The following is a 21106-nucleotide window of genomic DNA, read 5'->3' on the forward strand; positions in this document are numbered from 1 at the left end:
CTGTTCTGTTGCCAAATAGGAAATATTCACTAACTGACAATGTCACAGTGTTGAATGGCTTTTACAATCTTAATGAATTAAAATTGGTCTTCTCGTCTCAAATAGTGTTTGAATTCTGCTACGGAGACTGTGTGTAGAAAAGTGGGCAAGTGTACGCTTACAGAGAAAGTAATGTCACCTGACTTCAGATAAATAGTAAAATGATATCATATCATGGTATGATTCTTGATAGACATGATAGTCAATTAGCAGGTCTATTGTCATAAACTGGAACATTATATACATTTAATGTTTACTCTGTAGTGTTTATGTGAGATTTTCTAACCTCTGGGCACTAGCAAACATACACAAACCTCGTCTCAATTTATTGTCAGTGGAGAAAGTCAATGCTTTGACTCTGATGACATCATCCACAGAGTATAGGCTCATGTCGTGAGCTCTACAAGCAGGTCCTACATGATGGTGTCGTCTTGTGACAATGAAGTAACTAAAGTCCTGTGAATATGTGAATTCTGTTTCTCAATTGCTTGAAGTTGTCTCCACACCGAGAAAACCTTGTCTTTTTTTCACTTGGAGTCATTGCTGTGGTGAAGGTCTGATGTACCAAATCACATTCATATTCCATTTACCTTTTCTACCCTCCATCAGTTCACAAGGACTATTGATCACGTGGATTTCTATAAATAAAAAACCTCAAGTGGCAATACTGGCTTTTGTACAGCAGTGGGGAATCAGTACCTGTGGAAGTAAAGGTGAAGTTAACATTGTTAGTATTCATGGGCTGCTGATTTTGTTCATAATCTTAAAATGTCTTTTTGTGATATAATAAAACATTTCAGCCTGACTGATTTCTCAGCCTGTAGTCGTCATGCTTGAAGCTATAGAAGTGAATTTTACTGTTTATCTCAGCGTTAAAACTCAAGCTGTTCTTTTATTTCAGAAAGTGATACCGTGCTGTTCAACGGACGCATACTTTTCTCAGTCGTGCCGCTGAATGTAAGTCTTGAGGCACATTTCCTCACATTTTCTGCTTTAATTGATGAAATTTCAAGATAATACTCCACTGTATTCAATGTGTTTCAAGTCCTCAGTATTTACACCACAGAAATACTCTTAATCTTAATGAAATGTTGAACGTCATTATCTTATTTTCAATAAATGAGAAGTTAAAGACTGACTGTCAGGAGATTTACAGTGCCCATGTGGTTTTAATAAACTTCCAGAAACACTGATGAGTGTATTTTGAGCCTTTAGATATCCTACAGAATCAGTGAAGCGAAATGCTGCATAAACCACAGAGAATAAAGTTATTTTGGGTAACACATATGGAGTCACACTCCTACTGTTTCCAACTTATCATTAGAGACTTTAACAACATGTCTCCTAGAATTGAAACAACAGCTCCAGTGAAAAAAAGAAAAAAGCAGACTTTATTAGAACATTTACAGTAAATTACCATGAACTGAAAACACTTGATGTGTATGTGGAATACATTAAGCACAAGAAAACACAGCTGAGGTACGTTATCACAACAGTTTATTGGTCATAGATGTAGCAGACGTAACACCGCAAGTTGCAATTATACACAGCACTACTTTATTGACTACTTCATTATAAACAGCAATACTTTATTGGTCAGCCCATCACTGCTCGTACTTCACTCTCACATGAAAACCATTTATTTCCAAAATGTCAAAAAATCTTAAAGAAGTTCAAATAAAACAAACATGGTTATATTTTAGCTTTACCACCATGCATGAATGGGTTGATGCAGCAGGGCTTTATGATTATTAAGTCTTTTATTCACCTTTATACACAATACATGTATGATATCTAAAACTGGACATGAAACGCTTTGACATGACTGCAGCAATTTGATATAACTGGTAAATCTAATGATCATGAGACATTGATGTTCACTATAGAAAATATAGGGACCATTATTACTAAGAGATGATTGTAACTGATATTTAAGAAGACATGCTGAACAATTTAAAGTTATCAGAAAGCTGAAGCTCAAGTAATCCTCTGCTACAGCCGTTCAAACTTCAAACTGCTACCATGTAACACCTTGAGTTACAGTAATTCAATACGCTGTCTGCTGCCTTTGGGGCCACATGTGAACCATGTCTGCAGGACTGAATGCTGCCAGAGTTTTCTCTCTTGTGTCTTCTCTCAAACTTTTTCACTGTCTGAGTACATTAAAAAAAAAAAAAAAAAAAAGTGGGGGGAGGGCAGGTCTCACTCACACAAGAGACACATCTCACAAGTACCCAGTGCAACCGCAATCTTGTGTTGCTGGTCACTGTGCAGCTCCACTGAGACAGCTGGGGTGTAAGCTGCTTTGCCGAAGGGCACTTCAGCAGTAGTTCCTGAGGGTTAGAGAGCACTTATCACACAATTCCCCTACCCAGACTTTCCCAGCGAGTCCTCAGAGTTAAACCACTGACCTTCTGGTCATTGCTGCTACAGCACTGCTGCCTGAAGAAATCATCACTAATGCTCCATCTATGCTGTCTTTAGCAGCCAAAACAGCACATCATTTATCATTTACACTGCTCATTTCTCTCCATTCTACAGTTTTGATCACTTTAAACCCAACAGCTGTGAATTCAAACAACCAGCATTTACAAATACATTAAGAGCACGCTGGCAGTCAGCCTAAAGAGTGATCATTGAGACAAATTGATCCCTATCTGTTTAAATTGGCGCTATAATCTATCATTGGCAAATTGAACAGTAAGCTATCTGGGATCTATTGCCTTTTTAGATAGCGGCCCTTAGGGCACACAGACAGAGAGAAAGTGATCTACACCACTGAATGAACTCTTTATTAACTGTCTCCACCAAAACATGTTTGTCTGCTTACACGCACACTTTCAAAGAAAAAAGGTTAATGTTGTACACACCTCTTTTTCTCACATTGTATGTAAATGCTTGTATATGTAGTCAACATGTGCATGCACATAGATAAATCGCTTCCATGCACACATGAACCATAAGATGGTTTGAATTGTGATAATCAAATGCAATTTTCTAGTAATTACACATTATCAAGAAATAATATGTGGATATGTGATTACCTTGGTCAAAAGTAAGAATAAGTTGTTGTAACGCAGTCAGATCAAAAGAAACTCTCTATATATTACAGAATACGCATGCATTATCAGTATTTTTATAATAATTTCAGTTTAAAGTGTAACAATTATGTAGCCCACGTAAATATAAAATCTTTTAGCAACACCATTTAACATTTTATTTTAAAATAAAATATCCTATTTTATTCCTATTTTTCTCATGTTACTGTGTTCCTCTCTGATTATCTTGTGTCTAAAGTAATTTATTGAAACTTTAATTATGTTTTGTCAGAAAATGTATTTGAAGCCAAATGTACAAGCAGACATCAGACTAATTGGTCTATTTTTTCCATTTTGCATATAAGCAACATCACAATGAAACAATACTATAAAGAGAAAAGAGATTTATTTATAAGGTACTTATTGATATTATACAATGTTGCAGATAAAAACACTGTGACACATGTGACATAATCACCATCAATCAAGTGATCTTTATTAAGCAGGAAATAACTATTGTGGGTATTAAAGACATTTTAACAATTAAACTATGCTGCATATGTTTAATTTGATACTAAAAACAGCTGGACCTGTTGCCTGAACCTAAATCATCTCCTCTGTTATCTGAAATGAACCCTTATATTTCTGATTAATTTTAAGTTCATTTAAATTGCGTCCAGTGTCCAACGTGTCTCTTCTTGGTATCTTTATTTTTTTTGTAAGTGGGACAGTTTAGTTTATCTCCTGATTCCACAGTCGTCTAATTCAATCAGACTCTTGAAGTTGATTAGCCTGGTTAACCTTTGCTCCTGCGCGGGTCTGGAAGGGTTAATCAGGCCGGGAACTTGGAGACCTCCGGGTCAGTTTCTCTCTATCTGCGTGAGCACAGAACAGATTAAAGTCAACTTTTTCCCCCCAGTTTTGACTTCACGGCGTGAGGGGGTCCTTTTGATATTAATAAGATAATACTCTTCTATTTTAGGTTATCAATCTCAAAGCGTGTTTAAAAATTCAGATTTACATGCAAGAAAATTGTCAACCGAATTAACGCTCCTACTTTGAGTTCATAATCTGTTGACTTTTTCCCTGCTTTGACCACTGCGCGCATTTTGGTTTATAAAGAGAATTTCCAATCCCACTGCACGTGTCAGTTTAACTTGATACATGAGTGGAAGCTTTTTCTTCGCACGCCCGTAAATCTCAAACTATTACCTACTCACTATCGATTAATTTAACCGCACTTATCCCAATCAGCACATCTCCTCTCCTGTGTTCCAGAGCGTGTGCTTTGTTTCACTAACAATAATAAAGTGATTTAGTCCTTTCTCCCAGCCAGGGCATGGGAAATCGTTAAAGATCCAGCTATTTGCGTGTGATCAGTAAATATTTAGTGCAGGCGACATCCTCTGTCTCGTCTTAATCGATACTGGTCCCGTTGGGCTGCGCTATTGTTGTGTGCATGCAGGCTTGCTGAGCAGAAAGTGCTTTATCCTCTGCTGGAAGGGAGAACAGCTACTAATCACACAGAGGAAACTTTTAAACCCGAGAAATAAAAACTGCAGTACAAGGGTTTTTTTGGAGGGAGGGTTAATAGCAAATCAGTTGTGTTAGTGTGGAAAATGTTTATACGTGTGAAAGGTGCTCTATTTTACAACGCAGTAGTATATGATTTACGCGAGGTTAATTAAGGCTGTACTCATTTAATGTATTATAGTTTTTGTCTTCATGAAGTATAATTGATAGAGGTGTGCCTGCAAAAAACATCACATATGATTGATCATTGAATTGCTTATATCTTTATTTTTGAAATATATATACAATTAATATATATTATAATTATTAATACTACAGAATAATAATAATGATGATGATGATTATAATAAACCACACTTGTTTTTATAGGCTTGCAGGATTTTTTTTTTTTAATTTTGTTTTACGCACAAATTAAATTTAGTAATTTTTTAATTGCATCTCTAATCCCAGCTCTTGTTGCGTCTTTACTGTCAGCCTCATATAATTTCTAATATGCAGAGTCTCATAATGCATGCTCGCCATACTTAAAGACAGGTGTCTGTTCTGCCTTCACCCCCTCCCTCTCTCCTCTGTAGCCCACACAAAGCAGCGGCGTGCAAACGCGTTTTGGCCATATTACTGTAGGAGAGAAAAAGGCGCACAGGATCTCTGCTGCTGTAAAGCCTACTTATCATTTCCAGAGGCAGTCAAATGATACTCTGCTCGGACGACACATCAGTTTATATTCCAAATTTCCTCGCTCAGCAACATATTGACGTGAATCAGTTGTTTGTTTCGGCTCTCCAAAGTTTTTGCATGATCAGACATTTGCAGTTTTCCTAAATAAACAACGTGTGGCTGTTTTTTTGGGGGGTTGATCCCGTCTGTTGAAGAGGAAGCTTTGCCAGTTTCAATCTGAGTATTGTTTCGAAAAAGAGAGAAGACTTAATATATTCTGAATAAGAGAGAAGATGCATCCCGCCGTGGACGAATCAGCAACGTATGCATTTGGTAGGTCTGTTACTATCAGAATACAGCCTCCTGCCTCACTATCACTAGCAAATAACTTTATGAATGAGTATTTGCAAAGTAGCACAGCTTATTGTGGTCATCATATAAATGAACACTCGTATAATAAGCGTAAATGACTGACAGAGTCGCCCGTTTTCTGTACGCACCGTAGAAATTCCGTATCAGTAACGTTATATAGGCTCAGTCTGCAACAGCCCGTCTTTATATTTCAGATAAGCTTCATTTAGATCGGCTTTAATTCAGAGCCGAGGAATAAAGTATTGCTGCTTGGCTGATTTATCCTAATAAAGGTTGTAAAATGTATACTTACCATTCGGAGCTAAGCTGGATCCTTGTCGAGACCTTGCACAGTATTTTATTTACAGACTCTCCGTGATTTCGGGATCTGTAAATAAAAAACCGACAAAATAGTCATGCAGGCAAAATATGATCGGCTCATTTGTTTTAGAATAAAGACATAATTGGTCTAAATACCACCGCTGGGAGTGCCTGAAGTGGCAAAAAGTAAATCCAACTTTGGCAACTCTCAAAGCTTTGCCGTCCAAGTCATGTAAAACAGAATTTAAACAAACAGCCGTCAGTTTAAAATGGGGCTCGTTAGTTTGGTCGATGCGAGAGACAAGACTGAAGCGGTTTCCGTGTCGGATGGCTCCTCTAAATTGAATCTTATTTGAAGCGAGAAATTCATACGCTAGGGGGCACCCATATACTGTAATACATCCTGAACAATGCATGCATGCTGCTGCTGCTGCTGCTACTCACTAACACACAGCTCAAGCTATGTTCATCTGTTTGTCTGTGTAAGTTCTACCTGCAGTATAAGTTTGATAGCTTCAAGCATAGTAAAAGTATATCTTTAAATACAAGCTAATATATATATATGTTATACAGACGGGAACTCTGAACAACCACTGACCCCGTTTTATTTGCATCCTTCACCACCTTTGTTATTATCATAAACTTCCGATTAAATGTATTATAGAGCAACATCTGACAGGTATTAAAAAGCATCTAAATGACCACAAACAGCGTTTATAGTGTTGTTTATCAGGGAGTGGCATCCTTACTTTTAATGTGAGGGGCCGTAGCCTTTGACCTCAAATTACATTTTTAAATGTAGTCCCTGTTTAAAGCCATAGTCATTTCACGTTTTTGACCATGCACTCAAAGCTCTGACTTTTAAGACTCACATTTGGCCTTTCTGACCTGCCTGATTGGGGATATTTGTGACCGGGGGGATTAACAGGCTGCAGCGGGTGTCCAGACGATGTCAGTAGCCTATCATAATATTTTTAAAAGAGGTGTGGATTGTGATGAATGCACCTGGTGTCATTAGAAGCACTAACAGATAAATTAGCCGAAACTAATCCCGGGAATTTACAAAAACATGTCGTAAAATGTAGAAATTCACAGTAAAAGCTTTATGATTGCCTTGCTTACCTGGTGTCTACTTTATTTAGTGTATATGAACAGACCAAAAAGTGTGCACATGTAGTTTTATTTACTATTATCCTACAATATTAACAATCCTCATTTACAGCAGCATACAGTCAGTGCCTTTTTTCCCCCTTTTGTCTTCTTTTGTGTGTGTTTTTTTTACTCTATACATATCAGTGGACCTAAAGGATCAACATAATGGCACAATAGATGGACACTTTTATTGAAATGAGCACATATCATGTCGAAAAGGCGCGAGTGTGTCTCAGGATTAAAAAATATATATATATTTGGGATATTTTAGCTTGTTAGAATACTGTAAAGCGATATGAGGCTGAATTAAGATTTTTCCTTTTTCATGAATTTGCTAAGGTTTTTACCGGGTATGCATGTGAGTAAAACCTATAGTCTGGGCAATCCGAGTGACTAGAAATGATTCTTCATACCGAAAATACGTCTCCTTTTAGGACCAAGCGGCCCTCTCGACCTCCATGCTGGCTCTGGCAAGGTACCAAGTAGCACAAGTGCCGACTAGCCAATGAGGTTGAGGGGGAGGTCCCTGAGCTCTGACCAGTCAAACACACTCTCCTTCCTTATATGGCAGCTGATCTCCATGGTAACGTGTGCTAAGTTGCAGCAGTCGTGTCAAAGTTCACTATATAGAGAGCTCAGTGAGCTGATCAGAGAGAAAGCATTCTGCCAGCCCGGCTCCTACCAATCGCAAATCACTTCCTAACCTCCGCCTTTTTAACATATTTGATCACTTTGATTCTCTACTCCTTTTTCCTATTATTTTTCAGCGCACGGAGGAGGTTTGTAGGTTGTGATCTTTGTTTTTTTTGTTTTTTGTTTTAGTGCTTTCGCTTTTCTGGAGGAGAGTTGTCTTCATATTCCAAAGCTCTCAAAACATTGGCTTCAGCTGCGCGCTTGCTGGCGCTACCTCACAAGAATTAAAGGAAGAAGACGCTATTTTTTTTACCCAGTTGGTGATTTTCTTCAAGACTTGTGCTGGAACTTAATAGTAGCTGCTACAGTGTGCTGACCAATTGTTTTATGCTGCTTGCAGGCACGGTCTCACCAACCTGCTCCATCATTTACTGACTAGTCCATGCTACCTCGGCTGATTATTTGAATATTTAGCCCACCTTCCCCATTGATGGGTGTACTGGATGGCTGACTGTAAGCGCCCCTGGACTTGGCCTTTAAGCGCAAGGCAGCGACTCAGCTCGCCATCGCATCAGTTTTGAAAACGTGCTTCGCAACGTCTCCAACAGCAATAAATCGACAGTTTTCGGGAGATCCAGAGTGGATTCAACGTAGGCTAGATTTGACATTGTGTGTGTCCGGCTGTTAATCACAGTTTACCGCGTTTCCTTGAGACGTTATTCACCGCGACACCAAAACGGCAGACAAAAAGTTTCTTTACGTTGACTGATAGATATGGCAATGGTAGTGTGGAGAGGCTCCCAGGACGATGTGGCTGACACCCAAGGCGCCCTTTCCTCGCAAACCCAAGGAGGACTATCTCTTCCCACCCCTCAACCAGGCCAGTTGAATCTGACAGCCTCTCAGGTCGCCCCTCCGACCCCTCAGACTCCGGTCCAAGGACCCCCGAACAACACACAGTCCACGCCGACGAACCAGACGACGCAGCAGTCAGAGAAACAGCCACAGCACATTGAATGCGTGGTGTGCGGGGATAAATCCAGTGGCAAACACTATGGCCAGTTTACTTGCGAGGGGTGCAAAAGCTTCTTCAAACGGAGCGTACGGCGGAACCTCACTTACACATGCCGTGCCAACAGGAATTGTCCAATCGACCAACACCACCGCAATCAGTGTCAGTACTGCCGCCTCAAAAAATGCCTCAAAGTCGGCATGAGACGGGAAGGTATTGGGACTTTTTGTTTTCTTATTGATGTGTATGTGTTTGTGCGTTTATAGGATTTCCAACATGAAACCATCTTATGTCGACCCCCTCCCCTCATATTGCCTGTTCTCCCTCCCGACTGTTCCCTCCAAGGCTGTGAGGCTGGAGCACGCCATGGAGCCGCTCTCTGCTGTGGTGGAGACGGGGCTCGCCGGATCGTCCTTTGCATTTTATTATCCAGCTACAGCGCATTAATAGCTCAGCAATACACAAATAAGATCCGACCCAAATCCACGCTAAGGCTATCGAATTTATATGTAGACAAAGCTATGGGCGTATAGATACATCTGTGTTGAATAGATGATACAATATAGCCTTCTGCGCTATTATGGCGAGTGTCGAATTAAGAGAGAGAGAGAGCGTGTTCAGGCTACATCTCCACATCTATGCTGCCTGCCTCCTCCACTGTATCTAAAACTGGACATCAGCGTGAATTATGCATACGAAGCCTTCACATAACCTCGAGAATTTATTTGAATATTGGTTTGGAAACGGGCCTGCATGTATGGTAAAACGAGATGAATTGCTAAGTAGGTTAAGGGTTAAACATGCAAGGTCTCCCTTGCCCTCTTTGTGTTCCTTCATAGCCAGCTCATGTTGCTGTTGCTAAAGAACATAATTTTAAAGCTCGACATATGCATGGCTTGTGTTAAACGTGTTCAAAGCCATATCTGGTGTTTCTGTATGCTTTGTCACACCGAGGCTTCATTATTATCAGTGCAACCTGTCTGTTTTTAAACTCGTGTGCTTAGGCTACAGTGTGTGTGTGTGTGTGTGTGTGTGTGTGTGTGTGTGTGTGTGTGTGTGTGTGTGTGTGTGTGTGTGTGTTTTGATACAGCAAACATGCTGTGTGTCATATATTTTCTGATGGTGTAAACCCTTGATTCTGCACTTTAAAAAAAATATATAGCATGCTCACAATGATTGTTTGAAGATTTGTAGAATTCAGGCTTCAATATCTGTAGTTTCTCTTTTTACTGCAGCCGTGCAAAGGGGACGGGTGCCACCCACACAGCCACACCATGGTCAGTTCGCCTTGACAAATGGAGACCCACTCCACTGCCATTCCTACTTATCCGGATATATCTCTCTCCTGTTGAGAGCGGAGCCCTACCCGACGTCCCGGTATGGCAGTCAATGCATGCAACCCAACAACATCATGGGCATCGAGAACATTTGTGAACTAGCAGCCAGGATGCTCTTCAGTGCCGTGGAGTGGGCCAGGAATATTCCCTTCTTTCCAGACCTTCAGATCACCGACCAGGTGGCTCTGCTGAGGTTGACGTGGAGTGAGTTATTTGTGCTCAACGCCGCGCAGTGCTCCATGCCCCTGCATGTGGCTCCTCTCCTGGCGGCGGCTGGCCTTCACGCCTCCCCCATGTCTGCGGACAGAGTGGTGGCCTTTATGGACCACATTAGGATCTTCCAAGAACAAGTGGAAAAGCTCAAAGCTTTGCACGTTGACTCTGCTGAATATAGCTGCTTAAAGGCAATTGTGCTCTTCACCACAGGTAAGACAATAGACTGGCACACACTCCTAAGTTCAGCCTCTGTGAATGTCACTATAACATGCACACTGACATCAGCTAAATCAACGCTGACCTAAATATATCTGCACTGGCTATAGAGGTTGTTGCTTGTCTTAGATGAATATCCTGCCTAAATGTTCACGTATGTTGCCTTCATGGTCAGGCGCTTTTAGAAAGGCCTTAGGCTACTAAATTATAAAACCATTTGATTAATCAGCTGATTTATCAGACACACACACAGGGCTAAACTGAACATTTGTGGCATGACCACGCAAGAATTTTTTTTTAATTTAATTGAAGGCAAAACAGAGGAAATCATACAGCCTGATGGAAACAGTAAATAAGCTCGAGTTAAACAAGACTGATAACGATAATAGCCTTAAGCATCCTGAAATCTAGCTTTTACTACACTTTTGGAGAGTCCAATAGCTTGCAGATTAATTGCTACACTTTGATTTTTTTCTCCCGGCATTTATCAATGTGTGTATACCCCACGTCTTGTTTGTAGGCAATGACAGATATAAATGATGTCAGGCTCTAAAGGGGGAGGGGAATAGAAAAAAAGAAAGACAAGCCTAATGTCCTATTTGCACACAGTAAAAGCAAAGCGCAGGTTTCAACGCTCTCTTGTCATTTGGGGGACAGGCATGTCCGAGAAAAAGCATGTAGAGCCTATGCACTGCCTGTAATTGCAAATATGTCAGTATGGAGCAGTATTGTGTGATACTGAGCAGTGACAGGAGGGGCGGCTTTAATTTTTATTTGCAGAAATATTCTCTGCGCCTTGTAGGATCCAAGGCGTCTCTGGACTTGCTCCAGAACTAGGTCATGACCTAAACTTCCCAGATATTTTGTTACATTAGCTACACCATTAAAGCGGGGAAATAAAACAAATGTGGAAGAGATTTACAAGGTTTCACCGTAGAATTGATGCATGTCTTTGAAATTATATCATACCTGCGAGCCATCAGCCTTGTATTTTACTCAGCTTTATCTGCCCGCCATTGTTCTTCTGGTGGCTTGTTAGGCTTTTCGTTAATAAAAAAAAACATATTTCAGGTCATTACATTTTATTATTAAACCCTGATAGGGCCACTATGGCTTAATTTGTCCTCTCCATACCTGAGTCCCGGAGGCTTGAACATGAGCTGTGTGTTGTAGCTTGAATGACACGCCTTTGCTGGTGGTTTGGTTGTTGTCAAGCATAAACTTTACAAACTTAACCAATGCGCGTACAAGCGTTTTTGGCACATAGTCAGCTGCCGCCCACATTGCAGCAGCACAGATAGTGATTATGCGTCTCTGATGGTATAGTATGACGGCATCTCCGTAGGCTATGGGGCCTTTTTTTCCAAGCTAAATCTCTGCTCACTAAAGGTCAGCAGGTCTCCCTGTCTTTCCCTCTCTCTCCCTCCCCCCCCTCCTCTCCACCTCGCTCTCCCTCTGGCTGTGAGAGATGGGCCCATCTTAAACACAGTCTTTAGCTATGAATATGCTTAATTATTTAGTTTACCTGTAAGTGGCTTCGAGAGAGAAATAAGCTACTCATAACAGCGACAAACAGCCAATGAAGATATCACTGAAGCAAAACTCTCATCTTCATCATGACTTTAGAAAATTATAATTCTAATTTTATCATCATTTTTATACAAACATTATATTATTGTTAAAGCAACATCAGCTGCCATCACAGCGTAGACATATTTTTTTTTTTTGCATGTGATGTGGCAATTATTCATCTAGCGCAACATTTCTTTTTATTATTACAAGTTATAGTTAAATGATTCACACACATTGAAAATATGTGCACTCAGTTATTTATGAAAACAAGCCTTGAGACGAATAATCCGAATTTTTAGATATAATTAGATAAGAATAAATTCCTAAAAATAATTGCTTTCTCAAACTCTGACAGGCTATCAGTTTTAGCCACAGTAGGAGAAAAAAAAACTCCTAGTGAGAGGAACACTTTAGGTTACACTTTATTAATGTTTATTTGCTTTCCCCCCTCTCAGATGCTTGTGGCCTCTCAGATGTGGCCCATGTGGAAAGTTTGCAGGAGAAGTCCCAGTGCGCCCTGGAGGAATATGTCCGGAGCCAGTATCCCAACCAGCCAACACGGTTTGGGAAGTTGTTACTCCGCTTGCCTTCCCTCCGCACAGTCTCTTCCTCGGTCATAGAACAGTTATTTTTCGTCCGATTGGTAGGTAAAACCCCAATTGAAACTCTCATCAGGGATATGTTGCTTTCGGGGAGCAGTTTTAACTGGCCTTACATGTCAATTCAGTAAACCAAGAAGGAGACGAACAAACAAAAGGTGGGGTTGAGGGGTTGGGGGAGGCTGCGAGACTACAATGATTATAGCTGCTTTTGTGGAAGGAATAAAAAACCAACCGGCTGTTACACGGGGCTGGCTTTCATGAAGAAAGACATTGACGTAAATGACTGTGAATTCCCCCCTACTCCGAAAAAAAAAAAATTGAGACATCCACTGAACTTTCAAAATGGCAGATACAAGCTCCCAGTGTTCATGCAGAACAACCTGCTTCGATCCATTTTTTTTAATGAAAGAAGAAAATGAGAAAAAAAAGGAAAAGGGATTTTGTTGATCCTCATACGGAAATTTTAAGTATTAAGTGCATTTAAAATGATAATTTGGGTAAAAAGAAAAAAAACTGGAGAAAGGGAAAATACGAAACGTGAATTTTCTTTTCTCAGATGACTTGTCCTGTGTCCATGTATAGCTGTGTTTTTGTACTTTCTTTGTTCCTCCTTTCTGGTTCCAAACCGGTGATTTCTGTAGTACAGTTGGTGTTATTTTTTAAGACAATGATTTATTTTAAGAAGGTGAAATAATGTACAAAAAAAGTTCTAAAAAGAATTAAAACCACAGCAATAGGAGTATAGGCTTATAATCTAGGCTTAATGCTGCAAGCGCACTTATATTCTTAGGACGACCAATACCATCTGGGGAGGAAAAGGGGACTTGTTGTTTTGTTTTGTTTTTTTTGGGAGGGGGGGGGGGGGGGGTGTTCATTTTCAACTTTTGGCCCAGCGGAAACATTTGCTCTTTATTAATATGAAGTTACAGGATCCACTTGTTTTCCAATACTATTTTCGACTGGGAGCCACATAAACTCTCTTTAAGAAAAATAGGGATTTGTTTTGACCCTCGCAAGAGTTTACACAATTTCAACCACCTCTTTGAATATTTGGCACCAGTTCCCCAATTGGATAAAACTTTTTTTTTTTTTTAGAAAAATCCAACAATTTGCCTGGATGCACTATTATAAAGATATTAAACACAAGTTGCTCTAAATGCGTAATTTGCGCCTTTTGCGGGCGTTTGCAGTCACTCAAACTGCACTTAAAGCATAACTGACTAGTTGTTTATTTTTTGATGGAGAGGTCAAGGGTCATAAAAGTTTTGAAGCCTAGCCAGAGTAGTGTTTAATAGCAGTATTATTAAAGCGTCCCTGAAATGTCACCCTTTATTCACTTCAAGCATTAAGTGCCTGACAAGCATGATGTGGCTTCTTATCAAAACGTTGTTAAAGTAGGCCTGCAACATCTTTTGGGGGGGAACACAATTAGATTTGAAAAGTTTTCAGTCGTGTGTTTCACTTGAACAACACGGGATTAGAGGCAGTATTCTTGTAAATATAGGTCAATTCATTCAACGAGTTTTTCCTTTATACAAAAGTATATGTGATTAAGAAAAATCTGTGGTTGCCATTTTTTTCGGTAATACAACGTCTTCAAATTGAGTGGCAGACTTAGCTAGTAGCACTGAAAGTTATGTTTTTAATGTATATACATATTACTACAAAATGTTTTCTTTTTCATGTATATTTAGACTGTGAATGCATGGCCACAGGTCGCTAACCTATTTTACCTTTGATATATAAATGTAAATGTTTTCTCTCTCTCTTTTTTTTTTTGACTGTATAGATATAATCTGTAATCAGCCCTTGTATTTAAAGAAACAAAAAAAAAAGAAAAAAGAAAAGAAACAACGTTCATTATTAGGCTACAGACTTAAACAGGGTGTGCAGGTTTGGAAAAGGAGTTGATATTTTAACTTTAGTGTTATTGCTCCTTTTGGTCTTTGACAGGTGCCGTGGTGTGCATGAGCGTGTGCGCGCGCGTGTGTGTGCGTAAACGTGTGTGTGCGTGTGTGTGTGTGTATTTGGAAGCTAGCAATTTTGTCCTTGTTTTGAGGCTTTTCTTCAACACACACAAAAACACCATGTTGTGGTTGAATTAAAAGGGATCACTGATTGAACACTGATCTTTGGCTGTGCGTAGCCACATATGGACCAGAGAATGATACATGATTGTAATTATGAACAGTTTAAACTGACCCACGTTTTTATATAAATATATAAAAATATATGACTGCAGGGTATTGATAACGTATAGATACTTTTTTTATGATGATGATGATGATGATTATTATTATGATTATTATTATTATTATTATTAATTGCAAGTGATATATGTGAGTGTGTGTGAAAGTTTATAGTTGAACACAATTCTTGTTTGTTTGTGTTAGCTTATTGTAAACAAGCATTCTGCTGTAAATTTGTTCTTGGTATTAAATTATAATTTATGAATTTGAAAATCACGAGCTTTTCATTGTTTTTTTACTTCCCAAACGCACTTGTTTGAACTTGTCCATGAATGTGCGTGTGTTTGTTTGCGTGCGTGCGTGCGTGCGGTGCGGTGTGCGGTCGGCTGGAGGGGAAGGGGGGTGGTGGTGGTGGTGGTGGTGGAGAAGGGGGCGGAGGGGTGGGTACTGGAGTCAATTTGCTGTGGCAGGATGTTGCCCTTTTGCCCTATGAGAGTGATTAATGAATTACAAAATAATTAATCAGTCACCCAACAGGCTCGCTTCACTTTTTTGCTACAAGGTTATGATATGTTTTTATTTCGATAAAAACGCCGATCAGTAATTCACTATTAAAGATAATAATGATTGATACTTCAGAAATAGGATACAACGCCCTGTCTCGACAGATAACATTTCATAACAGTATATACACCCCCCCTCACCCCCCTCACCCGGAAAAGGGACCATATAGTGGAGGAAATACCCAGCTCAGCTTCGTCTGCAGAACGCAGTTTCACCTTTGGACGTTCCTATAAATATTAATGGGGAGAATTCATATAGTATAAATCATAAATACTACTGAAAAAATATAGAGAAGCTTACATTATTAAAAAAAATAGATAATACATTTCTTGCTGGGTGTGTTTTGTATACTTGCTAAACACTACTGATGCATTTTATTTATTTTTATTTTTTAAATGTATTAACATGTCAATATCCAAGAAGTGGATGTGATGGGTTTTTAATGACAATTACTTACGGGCATGCCACTAGCCTATCAGTAATTATTAGTAGTATTGGCTTAGTTGAGAGTTGGGCCTGAAATAGAATTAGCCTATAGGCTTAATCTGGAATCAGGATGGTCATACAAGCCAACTTTACCATGGTTTCTGCTGCTGCTGCTGCTGCTGATGTGTGTGTGTGTGTGTGTGTGTGTGTGTGTGTGTGTGTGTGTGTGTGTGTGTGTGTGTGTGTGTGTGTGTGTGTGTGTGTGTGTGTGTGTGTGTGTGTGTGTGTGTGTGTGGTTTCTGTTGCTGTTGATACTGATAAAAATGATGATTATGATGATGTGATGTGATGCTGATGGTCTTTTATCCTCAGCTTCATGCTGAAAGCTCTATTTATCCATACAGTGATGCTTTCACTGCCCGTCTAACTAAACTGTCTCTGAGGCGTATATCACACTCGGGCCACTACGAGCTCATATTGATAATTAAAGGTGAACCCACGATACACACCACGATACACACCAGCCAGCATCACCCCTGAGCCAGTATGATCTCACTGGACCCAAGCACCCGTCACGGAAAACCTCCATCACATCCTCCACCTCCTTCCAATAAAAGACGCTCAATTCACCCAGAAATCAAATGCAGAGTTTGAGAATAGGTTTGGACTGCTCGGATCCCGTCAGGGGCTGATTTTAGTTGACAGAGCGTGATGTATACACTGGACTCTGTAATTTGCACTTCTGCTCATTTATTAGCATTGCACAAAAAAACTAATGAGGTGTAACTCGCTGCAACGTCACTTTTATTTACGTATGTGTGACGTGAGAACTTTTTGACACACGAGCTCATAGGACCATAAAAAAAAAATGTAATATATAAAGAGGAAAAATCCCACAGGCTGCAGAGGAGGCGTGTGTACAGTGCAGTCTGTGTGTTTGTTGGGGTTTACACTGAAGCTGAGAACTTATTTAGGGCTCACAGGCTATTAGTGAGGCTATTTGTTTAATAAGATGAGGATATGGTTTGCAGTCTCTCTCTCCCTCTCTGTCTCTCTCACACACACATGCACGCCCGCACAGTTAAGCGACAAATATGCACATTATTTGCACTTTGGCACTATCACTATGACAAATTATCCCCATACAGCATGCGCTTTATTGCATAGCCTATATAGGCTCAGACACCGCAGCTCGTTTACAATGTAGCTATGAGTCAAACGCTTGGCAAGGTGGGGCACCTGTTCCTTATGTTAGTACACTGGCTTTAAGAAACATCGTCATCATTATTATGATTTATGGTTTTTTGTTTGTTTTTTGCTGTTGTTGTTTTCTCTTTTCTAACACATATTAGTAATATAGGCTGAATTAAAAGTGTGTTTTTCTTTCACTTTATTATTTTATTTACTTTATCTGTTGTTGTTGTTGTTGTTGTTTTTACATTTGCTCACTTTATCTTCTATCATTAAAATAAATTGCTTCTCACTCACACTTAGTGCACAGGGCGTCTTGCATTCTGCCCATAAATGTAAGAAAATTGTGCCATCTACCCGCTATCCACGGAACTGTAGCTTCCCAAGACCTCCGAGACCTCAGCTCACTTTTAACACAAAGGGAAAAAGAGATCAGCGCAGCACACGCAGGCGCCTCCTCACACATCCACGACAGCAGCTGCCGACTGCTATTAGGCTGTAACTTTACAAGTAATGTGTGTTTTAAGCACCTGTCATCTGCTCTGTATCCCACTGCGTCTGTCTGTCTGTGCGCATGGGAAGGTAGTATATGGCCGCCAGCTACCTCTGCCTGGAGGAGAGTCCAAATGTGGTCTTGTAAATTTGAACATGATAAGCAGAAGCAGGGATTCAGCAGGAATCTGTTTGGAAAGCTTATTTAATATAAAACAACAGCAGAGTTTTTTTCTACGTAGTTTTTCTCTGAACATCATGCGAATATATAATTTATAACGCAGAGCAAAAACAATATGATCATGTTGACATCAGTCATTGCTGTTTTTGTCTCCAGATATTAGTCGCTATGCTCGCGTTTGAAAGTTGTAGTTGGCAAAAAAAAGTATATTTAATGACGCATGTAATGAAGGACCTGTCTGCACCAAGCCGTCCAGATATGAAAAAGTAAGGATCTTAAGGATCTTTTAAACAAGAATAATACAGAGCTGGATGTGTCTTACTTAACTAAACCTCCTCTTTTCAAGGAGTTTTCATTCGTGTTATAGTCGAGGGGAAAAAAAGCGAAATTGTGGGGGGGAAAAATGCAGAAAGAAGGGCCAATCAACACCAACAAGGCAAAGTTCATTTGAGAAAAAAAAAAGAAAAAGAAAAACCAGACTTTCAAGAGGGGCGCAACGCTTTGTGGCGACATAAATAGGGGAGATAAAGACAACTGCAGCTGATGTAGACCAAGAGTGTGAATATACCCCATGTTGAATTTCCCCCATTTTGAGAAGCCTATTTCAGTTTTCTTTTTAACTCAGGCGCGCTCACAGAGAGGCTATCTCAGTGCCAGTGGAGCAGCCAACATCCACTATGATACTTTGAATATTGCATGTCAAATCGCAAACTACTATTTGGCCACTGTGTAGCATGACTTACACTCTATTATTTTTAAAAATGAAAAAAAAAAAAGTATTTATAGCCGTAAGAGGGACCTAACTTTGGAGACGCGGGCCAGTAGGTGGGAGTCAAATAACGGCTTGCACACCGTTTTAAAGCAGCACTTTAAAAAAAAAAAAAAAGAAAAAAAGAAATGAGGTATGCAGTTTGATTTGTCTTAACACACACGATCACACACACACAGAGGACCGAGACGAGCGGTGAGCCAAAGGGATGATGAAGAGACCGCAAACACTCTCCTGGATATTAGTCAGCCCCCCTCAGCCTCCCCAAACCCTAACGCATTATTTCATCAGGACTACTTCATAGGTATTGATCGATATAGGCCTACATCTTGTATTGATTTGTTACTTGGGGTACATAGATACTTTATTAAGATCCCCATTAGGCGCACCGCAGTGGTTGTCAGTCTTCCAGGGGTCGCAGTATTAATGATACAGGCTCGTCACTCTGAATGAGTTTGGAGAAGGAGCCTCAGCTGTAACACGCAAGTTAACTTAGAGATCACGTGTGTGTTTTTCGACCCGTGTATGTGTGTGTGTGTGTGTTACTGCGAAAAGGCTGATTAAGAAAACGTAATTAATAATGTCAATTGCGCAGGTCTGTTTATTCAAATCTTTCACCTTTCACGCGCACATGCATGATGGGTGTACAGGTCCGTGTGTACAGGTCCGTGTGTGCGGCTCAAGCCACACGTTAAGGATGGTTGCCTCAGTGGGGATGTATAATATTGAAGATGCTGGACATTAGCTTATGCCGATGTAAAATGACACATAAATTGCCCAAATAAGAGTTAAATGTTTAATCAATTTGGCATTCATTAGGCGGGAAGGCCTGCCACGTCTAGCTCGTGTCAATCCACGCGCGGCTCTGTCCTCATCCGCCACTGATGGAGATGTTTTCTATTTTCTTTCCTGCAAATGCTATTTCTAGAGAACCGTGTGTGTGTGTGTCTGTGTGTGTGTGTGTGTGTGTGTCTGTGTCTCTCTCTCTCTCTCTCTCTCTGTGTGTGTGTGTGTGTGTGTGTGTGTGTGTGTGTGTGTGTGTGTGTGTGTGTGTGTGTGTGTGTGTGTGTGTGTTTTGCCGAAACTTCAAACGCGCACTTGGCAAAGCTCCCCCGAACTGTGAAATTAATTTGGCGTAATTCTGGTCGATGCTGGTGGTAGACTGAAGGTGCTTTAACAATAAACCTCACACCCCGAGCGTTATTCTCTCGTGCGGTCTTCATCATCACCACCACCATCGCCACCAACATCATCATCATCATTATCACCGCCATCACCATCATCATCATCATTATTATCATCATCATCATCATTTCCCATTTCCACCACCACCAGCAGCACCACCACCACCACCACCAACACAACCGGGCTGCCCACACGTTCACATATTCCACAGGTGAAAAAAAAAGTCAGAAAAAAAAGGAAATCTAATCTAATCTTCACAGTTTTTAATTAATCAAATGTACAAATTTCATGCAACTTTTCCCATTATACAAAAAAAAAAAAGTTAGAGTCTTATTATTATTATTAGCACAAACAAAAACAGCGTCCAGTGAAGATTGATTTCTCCTTTTCCTCTAATGTTCATCTACACACAAATGGCACAGAGACACTTGTGTAGGACGGAGCTCTGGGCTGAAAAATACACAGGCCTGTTTCCAGTTAAACCTGAAATGACTTTGGCTTCATTTTCCCGCGTTATTTAGCTCCGTTTATTTGACCCGTGTGCCCTATGTGCTGCAGAAGGTGAATATTTATTCGTGAGCGGTCTTTTCTGGTGGGGGAAAAAAAAGTCTCACAGGGTCCAGAACGGGTTCAAAAAATGGCTAAATAAATAAATACAGGAAAACTTTTATCATTCAACCATCCCACTTTTCAGAAAGTCTCCAGTCATTTCTGTACCCTCGATTACTATTGACTGTAATTATGTTATTGCAGAAACTGTATAGACACATCAGGCCTTTATATATAGGCTTTATATATATTTTTGAAAGCGTGTTTTTTTCTCTCTTTCCTCATGTTCAAATACATTTTTTTGTTCTCAGACCGTATCATGTAAAGAAGGCGCCGCAGATACGCGTTACAGCCTCTGGATCCCTGCTTGATAAGATTTTGTCACAGGGACCCACATCTGACATTTAGTGTGGCTTGGTGGGATTTTGTGCACATTGTTCGCATACTGCAGACGGGCAGATAACAAGTGAGAAACTGAATCCGGGATCAACATTTCCAAATTTCTACCTCCTGTAAATGTGCAGCTGCATATAGTGAAATGAAATGATTTCTGTGATTTCTGCTTCGTCTCCCTCTGTGAGCGTCCCGGGACTTCACTTTGGGAACTAGTTTATATGTTCAGCTGGGACAATTCAAGTGAATTAGATTACAGTGAAATGACACTACTTGTCAAGTTGCAGGGGACGCACCTCACCCCTCCTCCTCTTCCTCCTCCTCCTCTTCCCCTCACTGACCCCCGCAGGTCCTGGGACCCGCGTTGGGACCCCCCCTGCACTAATGAACAGCGATAACACATATAACTGGTGGCCGCCAAAAGACAGCGGCACGCAGGCTGTTGTCATAGCTGGCTATACACACAGAAATCGGTCAACCTTAAGAGA

At 40.3% G+C, this 21106-nt stretch overlaps 1 protein-coding gene across 2 annotated transcripts; it reads left to right on the forward strand.

The window, feature by feature from the left end:
• The first annotated feature begins 7753 nt into the window (after positions 1 to 7753).
• nr2f2 (nuclear receptor subfamily 2, group F, member 2) lies at positions 7754 to 13464 on the forward strand. 2 transcript variants are annotated; one of them, XM_053318615.1, is made up of 3 exons: positions 7754 to 8949; positions 9954 to 10499; positions 12533 to 13464. In XM_053318615.1, exons 1-3 carry the CDS (start codon positions 8499 to 8501, stop codon positions 12805 to 12807), a joined length of 1272 nt encoding a protein of 423 aa, XP_053174590.1. In that variant the 5' UTR covers positions 7754 to 8498; the 3' UTR covers positions 12808 to 13464. The 2 variants fall into 2 exon arrangements, with proteins under 2 accessions (XP_053174590.1, XP_053174591.1); XM_053318616.1 differs by having other exon boundaries at positions 9972 to 10499.
• The last annotated feature ends 7642 nt before the right edge of the window (positions 13465 to 21106 follow it).

The sequence above is a fragment of the Scomber japonicus genome, chromosome 5 (assembly GCF_027409825.1).
Source record: "Scomber japonicus isolate fScoJap1 chromosome 5, fScoJap1.pri, whole genome shotgun sequence".
NCBI lineage: Eukaryota > Metazoa > Chordata > Actinopteri > Scombriformes > Scombridae > Scomber > Scomber japonicus.

Coding starts and splice junctions, on each gene's coding strand:
- nr2f2 (XM_053318615.1), top strand. CDS start 8,499: ATGGCAATGGTAGTGTGGAGAGGCTCCCAGGACGATGTGGCTGACACC. Junction 8,950..9,953: donor AGTCGGCATGAGACGGGAAG/GTATTGGGACTT, acceptor CAATATCTGTAG/TTTCTCTTTTTACTGCAGCC. Junction 10,500..12,532: donor AATTGTGCTCTTCACCACAG/GTAAGACAATAG, acceptor CCCCCCTCTCAG/ATGCTTGTGGCCTCTCAGAT.